We start from the raw sequence: 27,902 nt of genomic DNA, 5'->3' as shown, positions 1-27,902 counted from the left end.
TTACAACCTTAATAAGAATAGTTTTGGTACTGTGACAGAGTTGAAACCCTGATAGGAATTCATCGAAGATACTATTTAAGATTAAACAATTAATTTGTTGGCAACAAGACAACTAGTTTTATTATTTTACCTGTGAAGGGTAGATTTGTTATGGGTCTACAGTTGCTAATTATAGAAGTCTCCCGGCTACTCTTAGGTTTAATAACAGTTTTTAAGGCGTTGGGGAAAATGCCTGATATGAGGGAGCTATTAACTATTTGCAGTAAGTCAGTCAACAAGCAGCTATACACATTTTTAAGGAAGCTTGTTGGCTGGATGTCATGGCAGCATGTTGAAGGCTTAAGATGTTGTATAGTTTCCTCAAGAGTTTTGTAGTCAAAGGCATTAAACTGGTTTATGTTTATCAAGTAACTTTTATGTGGATGTAATGGTGACACAATTTTGTTTGATGTGAAGCTATTGATAGTTTGTCTAATGTTTTGAACTTTATCCCTAAAGGAGGCAAACTCATTGCATTTATAAGCAGATAGGAGTTCAGGAGCTATTTTTGCCGGGAGGTTGGTCAGCCTATCAGAAGTGGCAAATAGAGTGCTTGCATTATTAATGTTTTTGTTGATGATATCAGAGAAGAATGATTGTCTAGCACTTTTCAATTCTAGATGGTAGGAATGAAGTCTCTCTTCATAGATATCATAGTAAATGTGGAGCTTGGTTGTTTCGGTATTTACGCTCAGACTTCCAGCTCTCTTTTTTTTCCTAGATATTTGCAGTTGCAGCAGTTATCTATGCTGCTTTTTGCTTACCAGAACTTGATTTCACCCTGACAGGAGGAACAACATTAATGACGTTGACAATTTTAGAATTGAACATTTCTAATACATTATTGACAGACAATGAGGCAAAGGCTATGAACAATTATAGACCAATTTTCTATCTTCCTTTTATGTCAAAATGTCTTGAGGGAGCAGAAGCTCATCAACTAACTGCCTACTTATCCAATAACCTTTTTGAAAAATGTCAACCTGGCTTTCTGTCTGGTCATTCTACTGAGACTGCCTTGACCAGATTAGTCAATAATCTGCTAATTACTGTCGATTCTGACTTAACATCATTGTTGCTGCTTTTGACACTATGGACCAGAGCATACTTCGAGGCTGCTTGGAGAAGCATATTGGTATGAAGGGGACTTTCGAGGACTCAACGTGTAAGTAATAATACAATCAATGTTACTAAAGTATATTTTGATGTACCCCAGGTATCTGTCCTTGGCCCAGTGCTTTTTTCTATCTACACACAACCCAAATGACCCTTTCTAACTCCTAAATTTAGAGGCCATGTCCATCAGAAATGTAAAAAAAATGCTTGGGTATGAACTTTTTGCTGTTAAATGCTGATAAAACAGAGCTATAAATTGTTGGACCAGCCAAATATAGGCCTTTGTATGAGAATGTGAGCGTTAACATTGATGGCCATATTATTACTGAAAATTCAAACATCAAAACACCTTGACATGACCTTCGATGCTCTTATATCAAGGCTATTACCAAGACAGCGTTTTTTCATCGAATACTGCCAAAAATCCAACTTGTTCTACCATTGTGTGATGCTGAAACTTGAATCCATGCATTTGTATCTTCCAGACTTGATTAGTGTAATGTCTTTTTCTTTGGTCTTTCTAGTTTTGCTACTAGACGTCTTCATCTTGTTCAGAGCACTGCAGCTACAATCTTAACACAAATTAGAAAATGTGACCATATAACACCCATTCAGGTCTCTCTTCACTGGTTACCAGTGCAAACTAGAGTTGATTTTAAGGTTCTTCTTTTAACTTATGCATGCATGGACTTGCACCACCTTACCTATCTAAGCTAATTATACCACATAAACCGGCACGCCCTCTTCACTCTTTCAATGGTGGGCTCCTATTCATTTCTTCAGTTAACGTCATCCAGTTCAGGATCAGTTGGCTTCAGAGCATTCACCTACCATTCCCCTTATCTCTGGAATGGTTCACATTCAGTTGAAATATTTAAATCAAGACTGAAAATCTACCTTCATTCATTTCATTACAGCCTATCCTAGAACTCGGGTTGGGTCCATCACCTTTTAACATCCTGTTAAAATCTTGTTTTATTTTAATTTAATTGCTTGCTGTATGTTTTGTCCCATGTTTAATTTAAAGTCTATTGGGACCATGCTGCCTTGTGATTCAGCACTTAAAATATGATTGATTGATTGATTGATTTGTGCGTGCATGAATATAAATGTACTAACAAACGAGGGGCCCACTCAGGCTGCCAAGTTGTGTGCTACGTCACTGCTTATAAATAGATCAGATAGGAAAACTTCACCTTGTCTTCAGCTTTTTCCAGCTTTCTACTTATCACCTTTTATAATAAGCATTTTGTAAATCAAAGCTATAAAGGATTTTAGATAAACAAATCCAGCTGTCAGTTGAGCTGATAAGCAACTGTACATTGTGAATGTAAGCTTACAGGCTGTTGTAAAGGTGAAGCAGGAATGATGAAACATCTGGCAACTGCTTTTTTTTTATCCACAGTCAGTAACATGCTCACAGTTGAGGCTGATTGAGTGTAAAACTTTGTTCAGCAGGGTTTTGATGCACATCAGACTGGCAGGAGGAAGAAGTGACAGATACATCTCTCACATTTATGTTCCAAGCAGGAATACTACTGACACGTGTGTGTGTGTGTGTGGAAACTCAAACCATCAAACAAACTGCCCCATCTCAACATCTTAGAAAAATGTTTGACTGTTGGTATTTTGGGGGTAATTTCAGTGCAGTTGACAGTATAACATTATTTACAGTAGTTATTTTTCTGAATGTTAGTTGTAATGTTTCCATCTAATGTCAAGCAAATTTTAAAGAAAACTTTTGGGGAAAAAAAAAGAAGCTAATTACTGTAGGCATGTTTCTATCAACTGGTTTTAGTTGAGAAAAATGAGGGTATGCACAGTATGGTTACATTGATGGTACAGGCTGTGTTATGTATGGCTGTAATGATCAAGAGACGTAAAGGTTGCGAACTGGAAACAAAAGCAGTCACCTTGCCTTTTTTCCAACAGAAGAATGACCTTTAGGAATTTGTTTCAATTGGGTAAGTTGTATTGTTCTTCTCTTGTCAGCTAGTATGTACTGGAAACAAACAGCCATGTATTCCAACTTGTTACTGTTATTAAATAGTACATTTAATTACTATACTATTACAACACAGGGGTTTGTCAATAGTTGACACATTTGACAGGTATGGTGCAAGTCTGTGGTCCTTTCTCCAGAATTGTACAACCTTTCCTCAACAAGAAATGCTCTGACAGCTCCTCCACTACCTGCTGCTGTTTAAATATTATCTGACTCAACATCACACCTCCTGCCTCGTTTGCTGCCTGCACTGTATTTAAGTGGGCTGTCTTGGGGCGCACCCACACAGACAAATGTGGCACAACCACTGCTAACTTAAATATAATGAAGGCCTCTTGCATTTATAGCAACACATAATCAAGTCATGAAGATGAATGTTAAGCAGAACTACAGTATCAGACACGTTGTATTCATGAACTATACCTGTCTATTTCTCTAGTGACTACACACTGTTGATACAATAACAATAGCTAGTTAAAGAGCTTCACTTTCAATTGACTGTCTTAACCATTCAACAGTGGGTCTGTAATGTACAGGAAGATGATGTGATGTGATATACGTTCACGAGTACTTATCAGCAGTCATATCAAATCAATCACCAAAACAGCCTTCTATCAGCTTAAGAACATATCCAGAGTGAAGGGTTTTATGTCTCAAACAGACCAGGAGAAGTTGATTCATGCTTTCATCTCCAGTAGACTCGACTACTGTAACGGTCTTCTGACTGGACTCCCACAAAAAAGCATTAAACAACTGCAGCTCATTCAGAACGCTGCAGCCCGAGTTTTGACCAGAACAAAGAGATCAGAGCACATTACTCCAGTTCTAAAGTCTTTACACTGGCTCCCAGTCAGCTATAGAATAGATTTTAAAGTTCTGCTACTGGTCTACAAATCACTGAATGGTTTAGGTCCAGAATACATGAATGACATGTTAGTAGAATATAAACCCAGTAGAGCTCTGAGATCTACTGACTCAGGTCAGATAGTGGAGCCCAGAGTTCAGACTAAACATGGTGAAGCAGCTTTTATTTTATATTTTATTTCTCTCTTTCTATTTTTCTGTACTTTGTTTTTATTATGTTTTATTATTAGATTACAACATAATTGTATGTTTTAATGTTTCCATGTTTTTACTATTATTGGGTTTTATTTTTATTTCTCAAATTGCATGTTTTTATGTTTTTTATTTCCAATTCTTACTGTTAAATGTTTATTTTATGTAAAGCACACTGAGTTGCCATTGTGTATGAAATGCTGTATATAAATAAAGCTGCCTTGCTTTGCCTTGCCTTATCAACAAAGATGGAGAGAAAATGAAAAAAAAAAGAGATTATATCTGTACTACTGAAAAAATATGTGTTATTCCATGTTCAGATCTTCAATTTGAAGTGGGGACTAAGAGGCCGTTAAAGGGACTTAATGATAAATAATCTCTTTTATAAACAAACTGCTGTTTCATGAAAAAATTGGTAGCAGAGCAGTTTTATGGGCAAGTATTTGGAGAGCTAAATAAAACAGTGGATACACAGAAAGTGCTGATGATTTTCTTCCCCGATAATGTTAACTGGACTAAACAGCACATCCTCTAATAAATCATTTCTGCTGAGCTCAGCTTTATCGTCTGTTTACGTGGAAATTAGTTGACCACCTAGATAGTGAAAGCAGACAGGGAGATAAAAATATTGAAAGTGTAAATAAATACATATTCCTGTGGGAATCTTAAGACTCTGATACTTACTCTAAAGCTGCACAATCCTTTAAATGTTATTTTAATACTAAAAAATGGTCCTGACTCCATCCTCCACACAGATGGCAGATATCTTTGCAGAGATCTGTGGGTGAAGACTATCCTATCAGAGATTTGTATACACCCTCCTGTATATGGAGACGTCTTTTAAAGCGGTATGAATTGATCTTTTTGAGCACTTGTAGGCAGTGGAAACAAGCAGGGGAACACAACATTGACACATTGTTACATGTATTTGCATCTTGAGTCTTGCAACAAAAGCACTTTGGTAAAGGTTAGTGGAGGATTGTGGTTTCAGTTAAATGTCAATAAAAACATATTTTATGCTTCAAGTCACTGCAGACCAAAACCATGGTCTCTCCTTCCCCTCAACCACATGCTGCCAATGCTTAAACATCAACTTAAAAAGTTAAATAAAGCTGTAGTTATCACTTACAAATATTGTACAGCAAGATCAGATATTTTGCTTTTACAAAAAAACATTTTTCTCACACATTCAGTATCAACACTTTTTTGACTTGCTGGATACATGATTTAACATTTCCTTATCATGTTAACAGGAAATGTAATTTTCATAAATGCCAACATAACACAAGATACATATATGCAGTCACATAAGTAGTAATGTTGGTGCTCAACTATGGGACCAAACTTTTAAATAAGAGGTTAGTGCTATCACTGTCGCCTCACATGGAGAAAGTCCTGGCATGTCAAGCTTCAAACAGTTCTAAACTTGACATGGAATTTTAAAGATGTGAATGTATCAGGCAAGGAGGATAACACAATATTCTATCATGGTAGTGTAGAATTCATATTTTTAAAAGAAAGCTAAAACTGTTTATTTCAGCCTTTAACTAGATTTTCTCTTTCAGCTTAACACTGACTTCCCTTCTTTAAATGTATTTTACTTGGTTTTATATATTTTATTCATTATATGTTTTAGCTGCTTTCTCTTTTTTTTTTACTTTTTACACTATTTTACTATAATTACTTTTTTATTTTCTATCTTATATTAAATTAATTGAGTTTTGATGTTGTATTTTTGAACATGTTCCTTTTATGTCCTTTTAATGTGAAGCACAGCATTTCTGCTGCATTTCTTGTATGAAAGGTGCTATACAAATAAAGTTATTCATTTTAAGTGTTTTGGGGACTTTGCCCATGAAACTAAAGGTCATGATATCACATTCATTTACTTCACCAATTTTGAACAATACTTTATAAATCTATATTTTGCAAATCCTTCCATTTTATTGAGGTGAAAGACTTATATTGGTGCATATAAGCATGACATCATCCTCAAACAGCAATTGCCACCAACTCCCGAATGCTGTATTTGTACTATATGAAAGCACTCAATTTGTGCCATTCAGTAATCTAAAAAAAAAAGTCGTGTGGAGGAATTTGGAGACTGAGAGTCATCTTGGCAGAGGTGTACTGTAATATTGCTAATGTCCCAAACTGAATACGATAATGATTTATTGATATTAACAACCTATCATCAAACTCTTACTTTACCATCTTCTTTCTCTCCTCTCTCGGATCCTCTATCCTCCATCTACTCCACAGACTTTATTCATATACCTCTCACCCTCAATCATTCCAATCTTCAAAATTGTAATTATCTCAAGTAAGATGTGTCAGAGGGAGATGTGCGTACGAGTGAGTGTGTGTGTGTTAGTGTGGCTTAGCTTGCGTGACTGCTCGCTGGGATCATCACTATTTTAAAGCACCAAAGGGGGTTTTTGGCCTGACAGCTGTGCAGGGGAGAGCGGTATGCAGATGTAATATCCTTCTATCATTCCTCATCAGCTTCAGAGTTCCAGGAGGCACAGAAAGGTATCTACTTCCACTTAACAAGACTCCATTTACTGTGTTTTACAGCCCAGACATGCAGGCTGAAGAGGACTATTTGAAATGGACAGAATGTCACTGGAAATTGGTGTAATAAAATGGTATTTCTGCTGCGGAGCCAATAATAAATGAAGACCTCGTGTGCTCCTGGAGTACTGGTGTGATGGAATTGCTGCCAAGTTCAAAGCACCCTGTCGAATATGCGTTAAATGACATGTTTACAGATGTATGTGTAATATGTATCTTACTTTCCACTCCACTTGCTCTGCAGAAAACTGGGCTAATCAAACTGAAGGCTGGAAAACATCTCTGCAAGTAGTAGTAGTAGTAGTATGAAGTAGTTGTGACACATGAATCAGACACAGTGAAGCCGTTAAACAATTAAACTAATATTAAAATATATTCATCAGACCATCAAAGATATTCATTTTAAATCTGTTGTGAAAGCTCTCAAGCTATTTAGCCTGGTCTCTAATGTGATGCTACATTCTCAGTTATTCAAGATACATTCATGTTACAAAAGTAATGCCATTACAGTAATATATTGTTTTTAACAGTACCACAGTATTAGTAGGATATCAGTAATATTAAGTAACCTGCATTTATTTATTTATCTTTATTTATCTATTCATCTACACTACAAGCCGTTCCGCCAATAGTAAAACAAATCCCCTAATACTGATTTCCTGTTGCTGAAATTCAATGGCTGAGATGCCTTCAGAGTCACCCATAGTCTAGACCAAGTACCTCTACCTCTTCTGTGCATGTGCATCGCTGCATCACATGCAAGTCTTTAGTAATGGCCATCAATAATATAATGTCTCATATCATTTCATTATAAACTTCATTTATATTTAGTTGAGACAGAATCAGGTTAGGCAGCGTGTGGTTGGTTGTGGAAGAAGAAAGCAGCTTTCTTTCTGATGAACATGTGTCTAGTTGGGGCTACTTCTACGTATGTCAGCCACATGCTCTCCTCAATGAGGGCAGGGTTTTTTTGGACTATATTGATTATATCTGCCAGGTAAACCCTGCTGTCACTGCTCCAACTGAAGAAAATCCCTCCAGACGAAACCGAGTTCCTCAAACGAGCCAAACACGCAATAAACCTCCAAACTAACTTTCAGGAGGGAAACTGACAGCAAATAAGGAAAATAATAAGAGCACATATCTGTCGGGAGGGAGCTAAAACAACAGGCAGGAGTCCTGGTTTGAACTCATATCACAGAAAGTGAGGAGGAGTCGAACAGAGAAACTCTGTGTGTCACCTCATGTCTGAAATACAGACATTGAAACTATACTGGATGGTATAATATTGCAGGTGTTTTGTCAATATGACTATCAACACATCATTTTCACTGTCTATTTTTGCTGAGACACGCACTGAAACGTGCATGAAAAAAAAGGCGACACCCTGACTCTCTAGGTGCCTAGTCGTACATCTGCAGTTATTTTGATGAAAGTAATGTCAAAGTAGTGCAATTAGTAACATAATGTATTACTCTACAGATAAAGTAATATTGTAAAGTAACTAATTACTTTCAAATGAAAGTAACAAGTAATATATAATATATTGCACTTTGAAAGTAACTTGCCCAACACTGCTGAAGACATATTTGACTTTTGTCTCATAACTGCAACGTTATTCTGCAAACCACACCTCTTTTGTGGATCATTTTATACTCCAGCAGAGGAGGTTAAGTAAAAGTGGATGGTGTAACGTAGCTAATAAGCTATCAGCGTCTACATTTTTGGATTCAGTGATTCTGTGTGCACACCAAGGTGAACATTGTCCAGACGGTTTGCTATGGGTTAACTAGAGATGTCATGATTTAGATTTTAAGTGGAAAATTGATTGAAATGAGAGTCTGACTTTGACTGTGGAACTCAAAAGAAGGATTTTTGAATCTCCCTGTATTTTTTCCCCTCTCCACCCACTTGCTTTTGTACAATGAAAAAGAACAAAAATTAAAAGACAACACAGCATAGCCTATTGGAAGTCTGTAGCTCCGCTACTTTGAGACACCAAGGCCACTGCCAGAGCTGGAGATGATGGAGAAACTACAGACTTGGAAATCCTCCCGCTTCCCTGAAATCAACAGTGTGGAAACATTATGCCTCCCCCATGAGTTGGTTAAACAATGAACATGTCATTGATAGAGGGACTACAGTTCGTAGGCTATGCTACAGAAAACGCTCAAGAAAAAATTATACTGACATATTCATTTTCTTACTGAACATTTGAAAGGAAGGTCATGATTGTTAGTGATGGCAGAGCAACACCATATCTACTGACTCTGAACCAAGCCGAGCTGCAACCACTGAAATGTTTTTTGGCAAGTAGCTGTGAACTGGAGGTCTCTCGTTTCCTCGTTTTCAAGACCCTGCTCGACCTGAGTTGGAATGGGTTCAAATGATTGAGTTGGGTATAGTCCTGTTGTACCGCCATGGGTCAAAAGTTTAGGTGTCAAACCTATTGACATTTTGTCAATTGACACTGGAGGGTGCAAAACCCTGGATCACATTCAATAATAATGTTCTTGAGGTAGCTGCTATGAGTGTGTCTGTTTAGGTCAACAACATTATGGATCAGGCCCTCTGGTATATTTGGGTTTTCTCTGACTGTCCATTCTCATTGAGGATTCATTTATGCACGTCTGGTTTGGGTAGATTTTTCAGGGGTTCATTTTGTTCATTTGGCAGTTCAACCCTCTGTGAGGTGTCAAGGCATCTCAGGGCAAAAGTCAAATTAAAAACTGCAAGGCTAACCTGACAGAAGGAAAACGGAAATGCACAATAAGACGACGAGACAAAACAAGGCTATACTGAAGAAGCTAATTTACCGTGTTGCCTTTTTGCCAAAGAGAGCTCAATTTAGGGACCTCAAAGAAGGGAAGGAGTCAAACAATAGAGGCAATTATTTTGAGCTTCTTTCTTTTTTGTCTGAACACAACGAAGATTTGTATTACAGCCTGTCAAACAACAAAGTGTTTACTGGCACACGGGTTCAAAATCTACAGTGAGATACTCACAGCTATTGCTCGTGTAGTGGGAGAGGAAATGAAAGACTTTTGGAGGATTATAATTATCTGAAGAAAGACGAAGATCCTTCAGGCTCTATTAATCTAACGCTCTATCCACCTAAACCTGCATGTGTTCCTGAACCGTGGAGCGGCAAAGATGGACGGCTGTCAAATATTCGTTCCACACCTGGCTTGCCCGTTGAGTTCTATTTCAAGATATACAGTATGTAAGAGACTGCTCCCACATGTAGCACCAGCTGGGTGTCATTTACTCCCTGATATATGTGCACAGCTCATTTGGCAGACGCTTTTACACAAAGCAACTTACAAGCAAGACAAGACAATCAAGCGTTAGAGGATAGTGACTCCGAAAGAGCTGTGGTACAAATTCCCAAGTAGCTGATCAGCAACAATCAACAAAGCACAAAAAAGGTGAAAGGGCTGTGGTTTAAGGCGTTTCTTGATATAATGAGGTTCTCTTATCGCAGTCAGCAAACATTAGTTCTACTCGTGTTGGGAATATGTACTTTTTGTACAGTTTTGACTTTGCAGATCATCCTCAGCTCAAACTTTAAACTGCTTCCAACATCCACAATAAAGTAGCATCTTGACGCTGCCTCAGCCATCATTAAACTACTTTGCCAACTTTGTGAAACAAACTGTCAAATTATGGCGGGGTGTGAGTAGTCACAGGACAGTGTGGGGAGTGTGTTGACTGCATAGAGGAGGAAACTTTTACAAAGTGAGAGAAAAACAGATGCTAAATGAGAAAACAAATGTTCAACGTACCACGCGCCTGTCACGATCACAGTGGCACTGGTACACAACATCTGGTGGTTTCTCAACATATTACCATCAGCACAACTCAGTTTACTGGGCGTATGAGGATGAATGAATACAATTACACACACAATAGATCACATATAGTGGTCTGTTTGGAATATTGAACAGTCCTGGAACACAAAAGGCAGAAGTGGTTCCAAAAAAAACAACAACATGCAGAATAAATTACAATATAAGAATACAGAAAGTAAGCACAGAGCCATATTAAAACTATTCTTGTTATCCTTCATCTGACACTCAGATGGAGGCATCACTGCTTCCCTGGCAGACCTCGCAGAGTGGATGTCAAGGCACCACATAAAGCTCACTGTGGATAAGAATGAGCTTGTGTTCCTTCAGGGGATAGGATGTGCCTGCTGAGATCAGCCCATCAACATTCATAAAACTGAAGGGATGTCAGCTCGGGCAGCAAGGAATTTGGATTTGACAACAAACTGTGGTTTTCAGCAAACAGTGTAGCAGTGGTCTATATCTGTATATTCTTCCTGTGCAACATCAGGAGGATATAACTTTTTCGTCGATGGAAGGCAGCCCAGGTGTTCATACTGTCATCTCCCACCTGGACGACTGAAACCTCCTCCTCCCTGGAGCACCTGCATCTATCCACCAGACCTTCTGCAGCACATCCAACATGCTGCTGTCCATCTGGCGTTCAACTGCAGCAAATTACCCCAAAATACCTTCCGCTTCAGCAGCATCCTGCTGTAGCTCACATTCGGCTCAAAACACTGGTTCTAGCCCGAATGGTAGTGGAGCAAACTACTCCTACCTTCCACCAGGCCATGAACAAACCCTACACTGCAGTGTGACCACCACACTGCTTAGCCCCTGGATATCTGGCTATAAGGTCACTTTGTGGACACAGTCGTCATTCATCTCAGTCAAGGCTCTGTTTTACCCAACAGTGGTGGAATGACCTGCCTGTTGAAGTCAGGTCAGTAGAGTTACTGCACATCTTTAGTCACAAGTTAAAAAATTCACCTTTTCTACACTGTAACCCTTATTCCAAAGAGACAAGCAAACAAACAAAAAGAACCCCTCAATCCATGTACCATGGCACCGACCAAAGAAAACTAACAAAAAAGAAAATGAATAGAAACATCACAAACTAAAACACTACTACTACTAAAAATACTACAAGATACATTTCAAAAGTAATACTAAGATGATTGGTCATCCACCTGACCTGTCTGAACACAGCTGGTCACCCCTGCCCTCAAAACAATACTCATATAAGCTACACATGCTTAGCAGTGCTATGTGACAAGCCTGCAACTGAAACATGGCCTTTTAATTATCTCATTTCAAAAATATTTTATGTCCACTCTGTGGTTGAGCTGCCCCATATAACCATTAAGTGCACAAAGCTTCATGCCTTGTATGCACTTAAAACACAATTTCCCTAAAATTATAAATCTGTGTTATGTTTTATGCCATTTTTTGCTGCTATATTATGTTATCGTCTTAGATTATGTACTGTTGTATGTTTTCAGGTTGTCTGTCTGCTGTTTGCACTCATGAATCATTAAAACTAGACAAGAAAAGAAAATAACCTGTCCTTGGCTTTGCAAGGCACATAAAGAAAATCATTAATAATTCATTAAATTGACTAAGGTTTAAATGAAATGCATGCCACTGCATATTAGATTGTGCAGCCCATCTTAATTTTCTCACACTGAGCTCTCTGTAGAAAAATGTGTGTACACCTGATCTAGAGAATGCAAGCTGTGTGCACATTCTGACCACACGTTCCTCTTTTATTAAAGACAGTTATTATTCCATTGGAAAAATAACAAGCGTGCTTTTATGTGTTTTTCTGTGCGTAGGCATTGTTTTGGCATTGAAGGTATTTTGTGAACTGTTTTTTCTTCTTTTTGAACACAGCCACTTTTCTCACACTCATACTCCTTAAACATCTACCAGAATGTGTCATTAGCACAACTCTGAGAACTGTTCAAGTCACAGTCAGAAATAAGAAATAGATATCTACCGTACATCTTTTTCCTCATGCAGTCACAGAGCCATCCTTCACATCATCACATCATGGTATATTGTATAGGAGTATCACAGTGTTATTTCTCCTCCTTAACATCAAGGACACTCATCATGACAGCACTGATAATGTGTCATGGTGGAAAAACCAAAGAGCAGGCCACCATTATTTGTTCAGTGAGTGGGAGAGACAAAATGAGAGAGATGACTAATACAGTACATGAGTGTTAGGAATGTGACAGATGAGTGTTAAAAATAAGTGAGGGCAATTCAAGCTAAACATTTGACAAAGTGACAGCGTTGTTGGCATTTTGAGCTCTATTTGTGGCATTGGTTTTGACTGGATCTGTCAAAGTTAACGCAATATCACTGTGTTAATGCAAATTCATCTTAACGGTACTTAAGGTTATTTTTGGTGCCATTAATGCAGGTTCTGTTATGGAGATTTACATTGTAAGACTATGGTGTGATCCACACTCCGGTGCAGAAGGTGGCAGGAATGCACCAATAAGCCAGATGCCAACTGTCATGAAACCACAATAAGAAGGTTCTGTTATGATAACCCCATTGCCTCCCTTGTAGTTAAGTCGGGTGGCAACTAGCAAGGAAACCCTAACCCTACCCTGTCAGATGGGTGTGTCCACAAGACTTAAGTTATTTCATCCTCACGATCAATGTCAACTGGGTTACCACTGGACTACATCTACCACATAACTAATGCTAATGCAGCCAGCCTTGTTGGCCCCGAACCATGCTGCCTGCAGCAAACCACGCTTAACAGTGTGCGAGGGAAGCCTACAGACAAACCTACAGGCAGCAAGCTTTCAATAAGGTGGCTACAACTTACAAGCAAATGAACATTGTGGCGGCTGTGAAATAATTTGATCCCATTCAACAAATACACTTAAATTTCTATTGAGAGCTATCACTGTATCGATGACCACAGAGTGAAGGTAATGTTTTTTTCTCATACTACCTGAGCAGAATGGGCTCATCACGAGGACGACCTTAGAGAGACAGAAGCTAAAACTGCCTGTTAGAGACAGAGGCTGAACAGAGAGGCTGCATAAAGGGGCAGTTTAATATGAAAAGGGAATTTTTTTTCTAGCTGTGAATCATGCAAAGCTAGTCTAGTGGAGTCCCTGAATACATATACAGAGCTGGAAATGAGCATAATAGGTCCCTTTTAATCAGTTCTGAGGTAATGAAACATTTAGCTGGGCAATGTGCCCATCTGTTGCCTGTTGAGCTTCAGATTGAGCACAAGTTATGATGAGAGCTGATTTTCAAAAAGCTAAATGCTGTTTGTTTGTTTTTTGTTGTTTATTGATTTCCAACAATAAAAACAAACATGGATAAAGCAAGGATATCAATGTTGATAAAATGATTAAATCAATAAGACTACACACTTGAAAAATGTTTCTTTACAGTAAATGTTGAACAAAAAACCTAAAATGACCTGCTGATTTTTAACACTGCGTTTCTATATGCCATGAAGTGAATGTTAAATGATGCATCCTGGACTTTGCTCCAACAGAGTTAAGAATATTTATGTATCAGACTGTCTTCAATACAATGCAGCTTTTGTCTCCCGGCTTAAATAAAGCCAGTGCTTTGGATTTCACCCTTCGCTACCTATTATTTTCAGGTTGTGAAGATACCTCGAGGGCGGATAAACATCATGAAGATCTCTCGCGCTAATTAAGCTCAAAGTTGCCGTCCGAGTCAGGAGTTCTAAAATGTGAGTGGGCTGATTTAGCTTGGGCTAAATCTCTCTGTTTCCACCCCAAGGCAGTACAACAAACATCAATACTGCATTTTTAATGGAAGTAAATGGGGGCATGCATTATTTGTACACTGTGGTATGCATTTGTTGAATGTATAGATGTAATCTATATTGCAAGTGTCAAGATGGGCTGGTAAATGGTTTTTGAAACATTTGATTCTACTTTAATGACTCTATTAGTTTGACAGGCAGCAGATGGTTATTATCACATTCAGTCACCACTGTGTCAGAAGTGGACAGATTACTGCAGTATTCTTATCATTCCTTTGATAAAACGTTCAAGATGCCACTGTTAATTAAGAATTTGATACACACAGACCACTGACAGGTGTGTGTACTGTCACAGAGAAATGTTTTACTTCCAATTAAGAGCTAAAGATAAAAAAAAAGTGGTACCCTATGGCAAATGTGGTAGTTCATCCAAATATATGCTCACAGTCTTCTGTTAGAAAATGAGAACCAAGGTGTGACTGTGATATTAGGGTTACTCCTCTGCTTTTCTTAGCATAAAACACAATTCGGGCAATTAGAGAATAACCAGAAGGGTCATCAGTAGGCAAAACGCGAGCGGTGAAAGTGTGAATTCTGTTGTTTTGATGTTAACGTACCTCTTCTGCTCTGGTCTGCTCAAAGGCAAACTCCAAGGTGGGCACAGCCAGCTGGTTGGCAAAGAAACTCACATCTCCAGGTAACTGGAGAGAAGTGACGTTGGGTCCAGGGCAGTTCCCACCACGGATGCAGCTCAGCAACTGTCTCTAACAGAGAGGAGAAAAGAAAAACACAGTGGGATGATAAACTTACGTAGTGGCAAGAGAAGGAGAGATTAAAAGGTACAAAGGTTAGTAAGTTGCTGTCTTGTTAACACTTTGCCTGGAAATGTGGTGCAATTGTGGCTTCTGTTTTATTGTTACTTTAGAGATTTATAATATATGTATTGTTCAAAAGAGATATACAGTATGTAAGTAAAGATAATCACAGTTTAGCATCAGGTGTCAACAAGGGTTCAAACTACAAATTGAGATACCAGCATTTTCAAAACCAAATTCACTGTCCAAGGAAAAATACCCATATTTTTAGTGTGTGTGTGTGTGTGTGTGTGTGTGTGTGTGTGTGTTGCCTTTTACAAACGTTATTAGTATTACCACACAACTGCTGCAGCCAAGAGTCTGACCTTGAACTATTGTTATAACAGCAATGTAGGTCTCATAATCAGACCAAATCAGAGTGCAGGTCAAGAGGTAGAACATCCGAGTGCAGATCAGATAGATACATTTCCTTTCCTGCCACTAAATGAAGTAATAACCTTTGGTCAGTTCTATAAAGATTGTCATACTCTACCATTTAACAAACATAGCAGAAGAGCTAAGTTTATGTTGAAAATGCAGTGTATTTAAATCATTCTGTTTGTGTTCTTCCACTTTAAACATTAGAATACTTTTACAAAGAATTGTTGTCCTTCTAAAACTATTACCAAATCATGTAGAAATCAAATTATATGGATGATGGAAAATCTAGTTTTTCTGAAAGAATGATATATTTCCAGGAAGTTTTAAATCACAGTGAAACCTTTAACCCTGGTTTCAACTTAAAACATTTTGTGTGTTTTTGTCTCTTAAGAGGCAAGCCTTTTAGAGAGGGGGGGAACAAATAAAACGTTTATAGTTGATAAACAATCTTAAATATATGACTACGCTGAGAAACTAGTTTGAAGGTAGTCTGTATGAATGTGGAAGTTAGTTAAAAACATGAGACTAAAATTAGTTAGAACAGGATTTGGGGAAAAAAACACAACATGAACGTAGCTTCTGTCCAACCTCTACAGTCTGGATGTGAAAGTGCTGTGTGGAGTCACTCATCAAACCCAGCAGGAAGTACTTACTACCTTATGATTGAAATCATCAGACCCTGTGATTTATTGCATTGTAATCAGAAGACATTCACCATTTATTAAAAAATCAGAAATTCCCATTTCATGGAGTACAGGCTTGTTGATTTTACTTCTGGAGCAGCTGACAGACTCAGAATGAGAACAGAACTAAATGCGCTTGAAATGTTGAAGTTGTTTAGTCTATAAAATGTATCTTAATGGCACATTATTACTGTATTTTGATCATATAACCACTAAATGAGATCTCCTTGACAGATGTATTGGTAGAAGAGCGCTACAATGAGAGATCCTTTGACATGCATTAGTTTTATATGTGGGTTTATAAGTGAGCTGTCAAAGCAGCGATGGCGACTTCTCATCTTCCGCCTACAACCTAGATTCCTCTATTTCCACACAGAGCTCATTTATTGGAGGGGAAAAAAAACCTTGACATGGCACTGCACGTGTTCCCGCTGAAAGCTTTTACAATTACAGAGCGTTCTAATAATTATATTTGCGAGAAACATCTGGGACTTAATCACTTGTTTGTCGCTTTAGGCACCTGTCATCTACTGTAGTTAACCCAAAATGTAACATACATATTAACTAGGGGTCTTTAACTAATGACAGCATCCCCTAAGTATGCCAATTAAGTATCAGGTGACTCACAAAAGGCACATTTTATGCATATATTTTATTTTTTTAAATGTGTGCCTATGAGGAGAAAAGGACTGGTGAAAAGCACAAGCCTACACTGAGCTAAATCCAGTATGGTGGCAAGAGAGGGAGTGGGATGGGTGAGGGGTTTTATTAACATTTGGCACACGGCTAATTACTAAATTTAAGCCTTTGTTACGGTCTTCCACCAGCAGACTGGAGCTTGGCGCCTGGGTTGACTGCTTTTTGGTGTGGTGTCTAATTGAAAGTGTGCCATATAGAAACTGTTGGGACCAGAGCAGAAGGAAGCAGAAAAACAATCATCAGTCAATTGGAGGCTTATCTCAATTGTCCACATCCGCTGAGCCCGCCTGATGTCACCCATGTTCCTCTGTCACATTGTATTTAATTAGAGTTCCCTTTTTATCAAGGTCTGTCAAGGGGAGAGAACTCTGGTGTCCAATCATCCCCCCCCCCCCCCCCCCGCTGTCACTGACACACTGTTGTCAACCTTTTCTATTTGATTTTTTCTAAAGGCTCGTGCCCTCTAAACATTAACTGCTGCTGCGACACGTCTCCACTCTAACAGAATGAAGGCCAGTAAATAATACCTTTAACCTTGCCTCAATCTGCCAGCATGTACTACAGTGTCACAATCAAATTTCCTTTTCTTTTTGTCATACTTTTCCGTTTACTCCCGCAAAACGCCTGGAAGGACACAAAAACATTCAAATGCATATCAATATTCATGAAGGGCATTTCACTACCCACTTATGGCTAATTGTGGGAGTTAACAAGGTGGGAATAAATGCTTGCACAATTTAAAAGTTGATTGGGACTCATAATGGGGAACCTGCACACAGAGGACAGACTCCTCACAATATTTTTGGAGGTATTTAGCCATCACAGTTTAAGCAGTGTACTAGCACTGGATTAATGCAAAGATCTGCATGTTTAAGATGCTTAGTGTTTAAATCCATGTGCCATGAAATCATGACTTTTATATTTCTGTACTGCTAAATTGGAATGTGCTGGATAGTTAGCAATATTACTCATAGGCAACACTACTGAACCTCAAAGTAAAGCTTTCCACAGTGTGTTTTGTTTAAGTCATTATTTAAGGAAACATGTCAGAAATTATCTGGTTATAGATTCTCTGATGACTCTCTTATAACTCCTTTAAACTTAGACTCACAGTCACACTTTATTCACTCAGCAGCCAGATTGTTAAACTACATTTAGGAGGTCTTATCATATCACTCCAAGTTTATCCTCACTGCACTGGTTTTCCATTACTTTTAGAATAGATACAATTTAAATTATGTAAATTGAATTTTGTTATTTACCAACAAAGTCATCCATGGTCTGGCTCAACATCATATTTAACCCCTACATACTGTTAAGGGTCAAATGTGACCCATTTTTACATTTGAGAGCTGTAAAAACACCATATACACATACACATTTCTTTTAGGAGGACTTCTCCTAATGTCACCCGAATATTCAAAAATGGAAAAGTTTTTTTTTTCTAACATCAGCTGATTAAAAACTAAGTTATTCCACTGACCAGACTGAAAAGCAGCAGTGACCAGCAGTGTTCCTCTCAGTGTGAGAACAGCAGACTCCACTGCAGCTTTTGAGTGCCTCACTTTTACAAGATGGACACAACTTAACCGTGTTTTGATTTTCCATTATTACACCACATTCAGATTTCATCTTTATATTACTATTTTATAGTTTTTTATTTAATTGTATTGTCATAAAAATTGTAATAGTGCTTGTTTTAGTGTCGTCATTTTATATGCACTTCTATATATTTTGCAGTTTTATATTCAAGAGTTTGTTCTTTTATTGGACTTCTATCTGTTCTATATGAGACCATCTCTATTAGTTGCATCTAATTTGATTATATACAGGGAGTCCACAAAGTCTCTTTACAATTTAAAACATTCATCACAAAAGCAGTTGATGAGATGAGTTAATCAGATGTGTTCTATGTACTCAGTGGTTATAGTAGTTTTTAATCACATTGCATGTGTGTATGGTGTATGGAACAAAGATACGGGACATCAACGACCTGAAGCTAAACATCACTGATGCCATTGCCACCATTGATGAGGCTATGCTACAACCAACATGGCAAGAAATCCAGTACCGTCTTGATGTGCTTCGTGCATCTAATGGTGCCCATATAGAGGTGTATTAAATGATTACATTTCCACAGATTTGTCTATTAATTTGCTTTTGTAATAAACTTGTTAAATTGTAAAGAGACTTTATGGACACCCTGTATATGGTTATTTCTTTTAATTAAACTTCACCTGCTTTATATGAACTTATTTCTTTTATCCATATCCACAACCATGTCAAGGTTCCAGCAGCCAGTTATTAAATGGTTTTATTGTGAGTTGAGCGCATTGTAACTTGTTTTTCCATATCATGACTCAAGGCCTGGGTGAGCACGCTCCATTTCCTACAGCAGAGCACAATCTTCCGTCATATTAGGTCAACATGACTGTACCCAACTATTGCTGGTATATACAGAGTGAGTGAGGTCATCATCGCCACTGTTCAGCTGCTTCTAGCTGAGTGACTGAGTGAAAAAAGGGAGAATGATTTGCTCTCATAAAAAAATATTACAACATTTTATATTCACAATAGTATGTAATGCTGATTCATAGCACAGGTGACCCCAGCAGGTTAACAATCATTTTTAAATAACCTATTAGGTCGCCAGATTTGTGAGTCAAGTCTGATGCCAGACCATAATGTGCTGCTCAGCTCAGACATAAAGTGTGTTACACATGATAAAAGCTAAATGTGTACTACAATACAGTTAGTAGTTGTAGCTGAGTTATTTATGATGAGACTGTGTTAACGAGGTGTTGATTCATCTCTAAGAGCATTTTTTTTAGGTTTGTTGTTGGTGGTTTTTTGCATTGGACATCATTGAATCACTGAATTGGATTTAGTCTATGCAGCTGTTGTTATTATTGTGTACAGTGTCCGCCCACTGCAACAGACTCAGTCACTCTCTGTCACTGCGCTGAATACAGACTACGACTGCGTGGCCTCACCTCTGTATTTGCTGGTTGTGCATTCCACTGGAACGTTCCTGCTGAACCGAGATATTGAATGAACTTCATTTGAACTCGATTTGCATGAATGCCCGTGATTAGAAAAGGCACCGCCGCCACCCAGCGATCCAATTTGCGAGCAAATGTGCCGTAGCGCGAACACTGACTGTCCAGCTTGTATCCATGACTGAACAAGTTAAAACAATTTACTAAGTCCAGGTTTAAGAAGGAACACACACTACAACACTAGTCACTATATATGAAGCCATTCAAGACACACATTTGTGATCAGTGTACACGCTTCTCTCTTCTCTCACAGGAAGCTGGACCATGTACTGTACAATCTGATGGGTGGCACAAAACAGAGCTTGAATTTTTCCTTATGATATCCACATTTAATGTGTTTAGTATTGGATGGCTGCGGCAAAGAAGGAGAAGTTCATAAATTAGTAGCTGATCTGGGTTTTAACCTTCACTTAGAGTCTAGGCAATAACAGAAAAAATGAGTTGGAGGGATTAGAAAAGTGTGACATCTTACACACGGGGGGTCAATAACAAACCACAATGACATAGATTTTATGGGGAGATCAACATGAGGGGTTGTTTATGTGTCATAAACTGCATGAACCTCAAAGGTAATGACCAGTATCCAAAGAGTGAAACCTTTCTTTCATCTTACAGTATATAATTGGATATGTGGTGATGATATATATCTGGGGTTGGGTGTGTTTTGATTGCAAGCGGTAGTAATTTCATGGCTGCTAGTATTACTGTGAGAGGAGCTTTTGTAATCTTAATCCATGCTGTTCATTGGTGGTCTGAGAAACAGTTTATTTCTAAGTACCTGCGAGCGCTGGTTTTCTATAGTTTGCTAGACGAGATGTTATTTGGAAATTTGATGGTTCAATTAGATCATGTGAAGAAAACAAACTACGTCAACTCTGCTCAAAGTGGAGAAATTTGTGAAGAAAAGTCATCTGAAACTTAATGAAATGCAGACATCATCCACCAGAGATCCAAACTTTATCACAGAGCTGAACCAGAGAAAATAATTCCTCTTGACTTACTGTACTTTAGATTCTCTACGATGTTGAATAAATAGCTTAACCTTTCACCCGCGTTTCATCGATCTACCACTTCAGAAAATATACGGCTTGTTTTCAAAGTGTTCCACGTGACCTGCAGGTTACGACATTTACTCAACATTTTACACATCTGTCTGCCAGATCAGTCTTTGAATTCCAGCAAAAAAGAAAACAGGGAAAAAGGAGAAAAGTTGGGATTATACAGATATAAAGAGATATATTATCATTCTATCAGTTTGGAGAGGAGATTTCAGTCAGGTCAGGTTCTTCTCCTTTCCTTTTTCCCTCTCTTACAACCAGACACAGTGCTTTAAAAAGAAAGTGTTTGGAGGATTGGGGGGGGGGGCAGTCAAAATGAGAGGAGACTCCTTTACAGAGGGAATATTAAAAAAAGAGAGGCGTGAGGAGAAAAAAAAGGGGGAGGATGCATTGGGGGGACAAAGAGAATAAGCAAGTGAAGGAAGAGTGAGTGAGTGAGTGAGTAAGTGAGAGAGAGCAGAGAGAATGGGTAATTTCAGCCTGTGGTGCCACATCGGGGAATCAATATTTAATTTCTTTGTCTGCTATGATAAGGAGAGAGTGAAATCATTTTGAGATCTCAGCTTACCACTCGATAGCGCTCAATCTACAAAATCCTATACGTGCTACACACACAGGGCGCTGTGCTGGACTTGGATGTAAAAGCTTGAAATTGGAGAGTCTACTGGAGTGAGTATATTGAGTCTATCCACACTGTGTTAGATTTAGGATTATCCCTCTCATATATTTACACAATATAGAAACAAAGTCATACCTACAATGAACCTTGAGGTTGAAAAACTACTCTTCACATTTGTTAACATTTTCCTTTCATGCCCAGAGTCACATTAAATCATTCCTCCCATTCTCCACAAAGAGCATGTGGCCCTCACATTTTGCACAGTAAGTGTACATCAACATTATGACACATTGAATAGATAGGCAGAGGTTGGCAGACAGCGGCGGTGTTCTGCAAATCAGAATGCAATGCACAGCAACGAAAAAAAAAGAAGTGCCAAATGACAAAAACAACTTTGCATTATGTGTGATGATCATCATAATTCTGTTCTGGGCTGTGCTCTTTGGAAAAAAAGTCATTTGCAGCTGCTGAAAATGAAAAGCATGTCGCAGCCATCCAGAAATGAGTGACTGGGATATTAAAGAGACAAAGACACTGAGGGAGGGAGACTGACACAGACCAGAGGAACACAGTGGATTCAATAGTCTATCAACAGTCCTTTTTACTCTTTCTTTATGTTTTTTTACTCAACCTTAAAAGAAATACCAGGTTCAGTGTCATAAAAGTAAGTAATATAATTCATACAGACATATATAATATATATTGTTAATGTAAGTGTTATTAGGACAAGTTGTAGACCAGTGTTGACTCCTAGATTAAAACATTTCTGATTAATAATTCCACATGTCATTCATTGTGAGTCTGGCATGAATATGGCAACCAGGTCTGCTGGATTAAGGCCAATACTGAACCAAGTCATTGTGACTTTACCTGAATAGTAAAAGAAAGAGTCAGACATAAAGGACTCAGTCAGTGCACCTTGACTACCCGAGTCACCTGTACATCCCTCCCCTCTACCTCTCTGATTGGCTGACAAGTTGGTAACAATCAATGCAATTAAACAAATGTCAAGATGAACAACCTTATGCACTCTGAGACTGGGTTGTGCACAAAACTACTACTGTTGTTGTTTTATGTGTGTCTTTGAAATGCACTTATAAATAAAATGCATTATTATGGTTTATTAATTACTAAAACAGGCTACCTTTACATGTACAGCAACAAACTACAATGAACTTCTCCAACACAATGACAGAGTGCTTTTTAATTCACTATGAACTGCATTAAACATTCAAATTAACTGTTTTTTTAATTCAATGCCTTTATAAACATTTAAGATGATGGACTTTATTTAATCATATCTTAATTATTTACATATTTATTTCTGATAGTTCGCCTACCTCACAACTACACAAACTATAGATATAAAATCACCATCTGATCCGACAACATAACAATTATAACATTACATAATGATATGAATATATCAGTAGACTATCAAGGATTGCATGTATCATTCTACACGCTACTCTACATTTTTATACAGATAATAAAAAATAGAGAAATACAAATGAATGTAAATCACTGAACCAATAATTTGACAGATACAGAGCTCTTTGTTCTTTTATTATTCTTATACGTATGTAAGAAGAGGATGAAATGGATGAGACCATATCAAGTATCCCTGAGCGTAGGTGGATAATGCATAATATGTTGTATATTTTCATGCATAGAGCATGTGTGTCCCGGAGCAAGCTTTCTCCTACTCACAATAAAACAACAAATAAATAAATAAATAAAACTCGTCTATATTTTTCTCTCCCAGCCATTGATCAAATGACTGTTGAGTGGGTTAAAAGTCAACCTCACAGAAGATTGCCCGCAGAGAAACAGTGCACTTAGGGAATAGGCATTGATTAATCCTAGCTTAGAGCAATTATGTATATTCAAAGGCCAGAGGTTATACACAAATTAGGCTGTTATGTCTTTAATTCATTTAGGGGCCATCTATTAACTAGAAACAAATCTCAAGAAAGAAGCTGCGGCTACGTGACTGCACCTGCTCCCGCCTGATACTTACAGTACACAGCTACAAAACTGTTGTTTGGACAAATGCATCACACCGCGCCACCTGACGAATGTAACAGCCACAAGTAATGACAGTACTCATTCTTCACCTAACACACATTTTCATATGCGCTCCCCCTACTTATGTTCTGTCGGCGCGATATGAAACGGTGATGGAGGGGCCGCCCCGACAGTCACATAAATACCTTCTGAGGCCGAGCAGCTTCTCCTCGTGATTATGCAGATTCATGGAGCCTGCCGCGGTCACACAATGCGTTCCCTGACAATACATGAACTGTGGCAATTCAAACATATTGCCGACGGCGTACTATTTCAAACATTATGCCAAGTGTGCTGTCGAACCATCTTGGATGGCTGCGGGGCCGTAAAGTCAGTGACTCATTCTGGTGATTTATCCCGAGGTTTCTTTTGCGCCGGTTTTATGTGGGGAAACGTATAAATTAGACGTATAAATTAAGACTTCCTCGCATATTCCGTAATGCGGCTGATGCTCATATTTACCATTTACGGCGCGATTCTGAAGCCGCCCTATTGTGGTCCCTTCCTTGCAGGTTTGAAAGCCTGTCACGGTGTCATAATTCAATTAAAATATCAGCCGTGATTCCTCCCAGTCCTCGCATACTTTGAGAGCGAGTACAAGAGGACGATTTGTCACGGGGAGTGCAAATTGTGTTTGAAATACAACGTGCTGGAAACATGTAAAGATCTATGGCATCTGAAATACATTTTGTGGATGATTTCTGTGCAGTTATTGTTCTACATGAACAGCCTTTATATGAGATTTAACAGCTTGAGGTAAGAAAGGTTTGAGTAGTCAGACCAGACTAAAACATGCTCTTATGGGAAGGTAATGGTAATTAGTAAGTTGCTTTTGTTTCTATACTTAGCCAGTGACAATGCATATGTAGAATTGTGGATGTTTTACATGAAGAAAGGGTTATTTCCATAGTATTATCCAGTTTATTGGAGAGAGGAGAGAGAGGAGCATTGTGTCTTAAAGTTTGGACTGAATGTTGGACGTGGATTTTGACTAATGAAAACAGCTTGAAAGCTCTGTTGTGAAACAAGAGGGGCACTCTGCTATTCACGCTTCATGGATAAAGCAAGAGCAGCGAGACAAACGACTAATCTTTGGCTGATCTTTCCATCGATCCTCGCCAGCCTACCGGCCTCAGACCTGTTATAGATCTACTCCTGACAGCTGTGACTGAATATAAATAAAATGAAAAGACAACTGAACTAAAGTCTGGCAATTTCTGAAAAAGGAGACGTAAGAGATAACAGGATAGCTCTGTGAAGAGGACAAAGGAATTGGTTTATGATACATAGCATTAGATTGCGGAAGCGAGCATAATACTTTCCCACAAATTTTATTATCAGAAGAGCTTTGCAGTCATTACAAAGACATTTTGATGAACTGTACACAGTTACTTCTTTCAACTGTTTTTACTATCTACTATTTGCTTCACATGGGCTGTGTGTAAGCAATGTTGAAATGTAGCCCGATGCTTTGCTGTCCTTAGTTACAGGGAGAGGATTTTTCTATTCATATTTATTGCATTCTTGCCTTGATGACAACATCCAGTCTAAGAATATGAGTGATTAAAATGGTTTGATTTTATCTTTTACTATTCTAAATAAGAAAAGAAAATCAAACCATTTTTAAATTTCTGCTCATCACTATTTGACCAGGAAAAAGAAAAATTGTATTTCAATTTAACATTTTGTATTTTAAAACAAAAATCAAGTAACCACTCGTTTTTTGGATGGATTCAATTAAATCACTTCTTGGTTTTTTACTCTGGTAGCTTTTATTGTACAGTAACGTAAGGATGTAGTTGTCTCATCCAGTTTTCACCTGGTTCACTGTGTGAGCAACTTGGGTAAAGTTAGAAAGAGATTGGCAGATTCGAACTTCAGCGATCAATAGCTCACAAACGAAACATTGTTAAAACATAAAAAATGCCCCTATCGTGGTAAGGTAGACTATTGACTACAAACTCATTTAGTAGCAAGATTTTGGTGAGTATACAGTGTATAATATTAACGCTATTGACGATTTTTCATTATAAAATTCCCCAAAAATAAACAAAAACACATTTTCCTGATATAACTGTTGTAGTATGATTACCAGGTGACCCTTGTTGTATAGCATGATTTTGGTCATACTACACTGTATAATATTAACGCTATTGACAATTTTTTTCAAAATAAAATTCCCCAAAAATATGCAAACTTTTTTTTCCTGAAATGACTGTTGTAGTATGATTATCAGGTGACCCTTGTTGTGTATCATGATTTTGGTGAGTATACAGTGTATAATATTAACGCTATTGACGATTTTTCACAATAAAATTCCCCAAAAATATGCAAAAATATTATTTTTTCTGAAATGATTGTTGTAGTATGATTATCAGGTGACCCTTGTTGTCTATAATGATTTTGGTCATCCTACACTGTATAATATTAACGCTATTGACGATTTTTCACAATAAAATTCCCTAAAAATATGCAAAAAAAAATGTTTTTTTCTGAAATGACTGTTGTAGTATGATTATCACGTGACCCTTGTTGTGTAGCATGATTTTGGTGAGTATACAGTGTATAATATTAACGCTATTGATGATTTTTCATAATAAAATTACCCAAAAATAAACAAAAAACACATTTTCCTTAAATAACTGTTGTAGTATGATTATCAGGTGACCTGTTGTATAGCATGATTCTGGTGAGTATACAGTGTATAATATTAACGCTGTTGACGATATTTCAAAATAAAATTCCCCAAAAAATATGCAATTTTTTTATTCCTGAAATAACTGTTGTAGTATGATTATCAGGTGACCCTTGTTGTGTAGCATGATTTCGGTGAGTATACAGTGTATAATATTAACGCTATTGACGATTTTTCACAATAAAATTCCCCAATTTTTTTTTTTTTTTTCTGAAATGACTGTTGTAGTACGGTTATCTGGTGACCCTTGTTGTGTATCAATATTTTGGTCATCCTACAGTGTATAATATTAACGCTATTGACGATGTTTCACAATAAAATTCCCCAAAAATATGCAAAAATATTTTTTTTCTAAAATAACTGTTGTAGTATGATTATCAGGTGACCATTGTTGGGTAGCATGATGTTGGTCATCCTACACTGTATAATATTGACGATATTGAAGATGTTTGAATATAAAAAATCTCCAAAATTATATCAAAACTAATTTCCCCAAAATAACTGTTGTAGTATGATTATCAGGTGACCCTTGTTGTGTAGCATGATTTTGGTCATCCTACACTGTATAATATTAACGCTATTGACGATTTTTCACAATAAAATTCCCCAAAAATATGCAAACTGTATACATAACTGTTGTAGTATGATTATCAGGTGACCCTTGTTGTGTATAATGATTTTGGTCATCCTACACTGTATAATATTAACGCTATTGACGATTTTTCACAATAAAATTCCCCAAAAATATGCAATTTTTTTTTTCCTGAAATGACTGTTGTAGTATGATTATCAGGTGACCCTTGTCGTGTAGCATGATTTTGGTCATCCTACACTGTATAATATTAACGCTATTGACATTTTTTCACAATACAATTCCCGAAAAAATATGCAAAAATATTATTTTTTCTGAAATAACTGTTGTAGTGTGATTATCAGGTGACCGTTGTTGTGTGGAGTGAATTTGGTGAGACTACAGTGAATAAAATATATTGAATATTTTTTGCTTTGATACTGCACTTTGTAGACGGTCCCTAAGCCCTCTCCGCCCGCAGCGCATAGAGAGCAATATATTTCCTGCAGCCTGGAGGACGACTCGTTTTGGCGAAAATTAGTTTGTAGTTAATAGTCTACCTCACTACGATAGGAAAGACACATTTTTTATGTTTTAACAATGTTTCGTTTGTGAGCTATTGATCGCTGAAGTTCGAATCTGCCAATCTCTTTCTAACTTTACCCAAGTGTGTGAGCAGCACACACTGATGCTCAGCCCCACCAGGTGATCCATACAGCTGTTTAATACAGAGACCATCATCATAACCATAACGAAGATCTCTCATTAATACTTTGCTTTCTTATATTGAACCACCCAAAACCAGCAAAATGTCGCTG

The 27,902-nt window shown here is 37.7% G+C and overlaps 1 protein-coding gene across 1 annotated transcript in view; it reads right to left on the bottom strand.

The window, feature by feature from the left end:
* The window catches only part of LOC133984718 (inactive N-acetylated-alpha-linked acidic dipeptidase-like protein 2), a 354,227-nt gene that overhangs the window by 130,688 nt on the left and 195,637 nt on the right, over positions 1-27,902 (bottom strand). Inside the window, exon 11 of the mRNA XM_062424175.1 lies at positions 15,016-15,162. Within this exon, the coding sequence (XP_062280159.1) occupies positions 15,016-15,162 (147 nt within the window). The remainder of the gene's footprint in view (positions 1-15,015; positions 15,163-27,902) is intronic.

Source organism: Scomber scombrus, chromosome 8, assembly GCF_963691925.1.
Source record: "Scomber scombrus chromosome 8, fScoSco1.1, whole genome shotgun sequence".
NCBI classification, from domain to species: Eukaryota; Metazoa; Chordata; class Actinopteri; order Scombriformes; family Scombridae; genus Scomber; species Scomber scombrus.
Note: the sequence above shows the minus strand (reverse complement) of the source record. Positions and strands in the feature narration are given on the sequence as shown.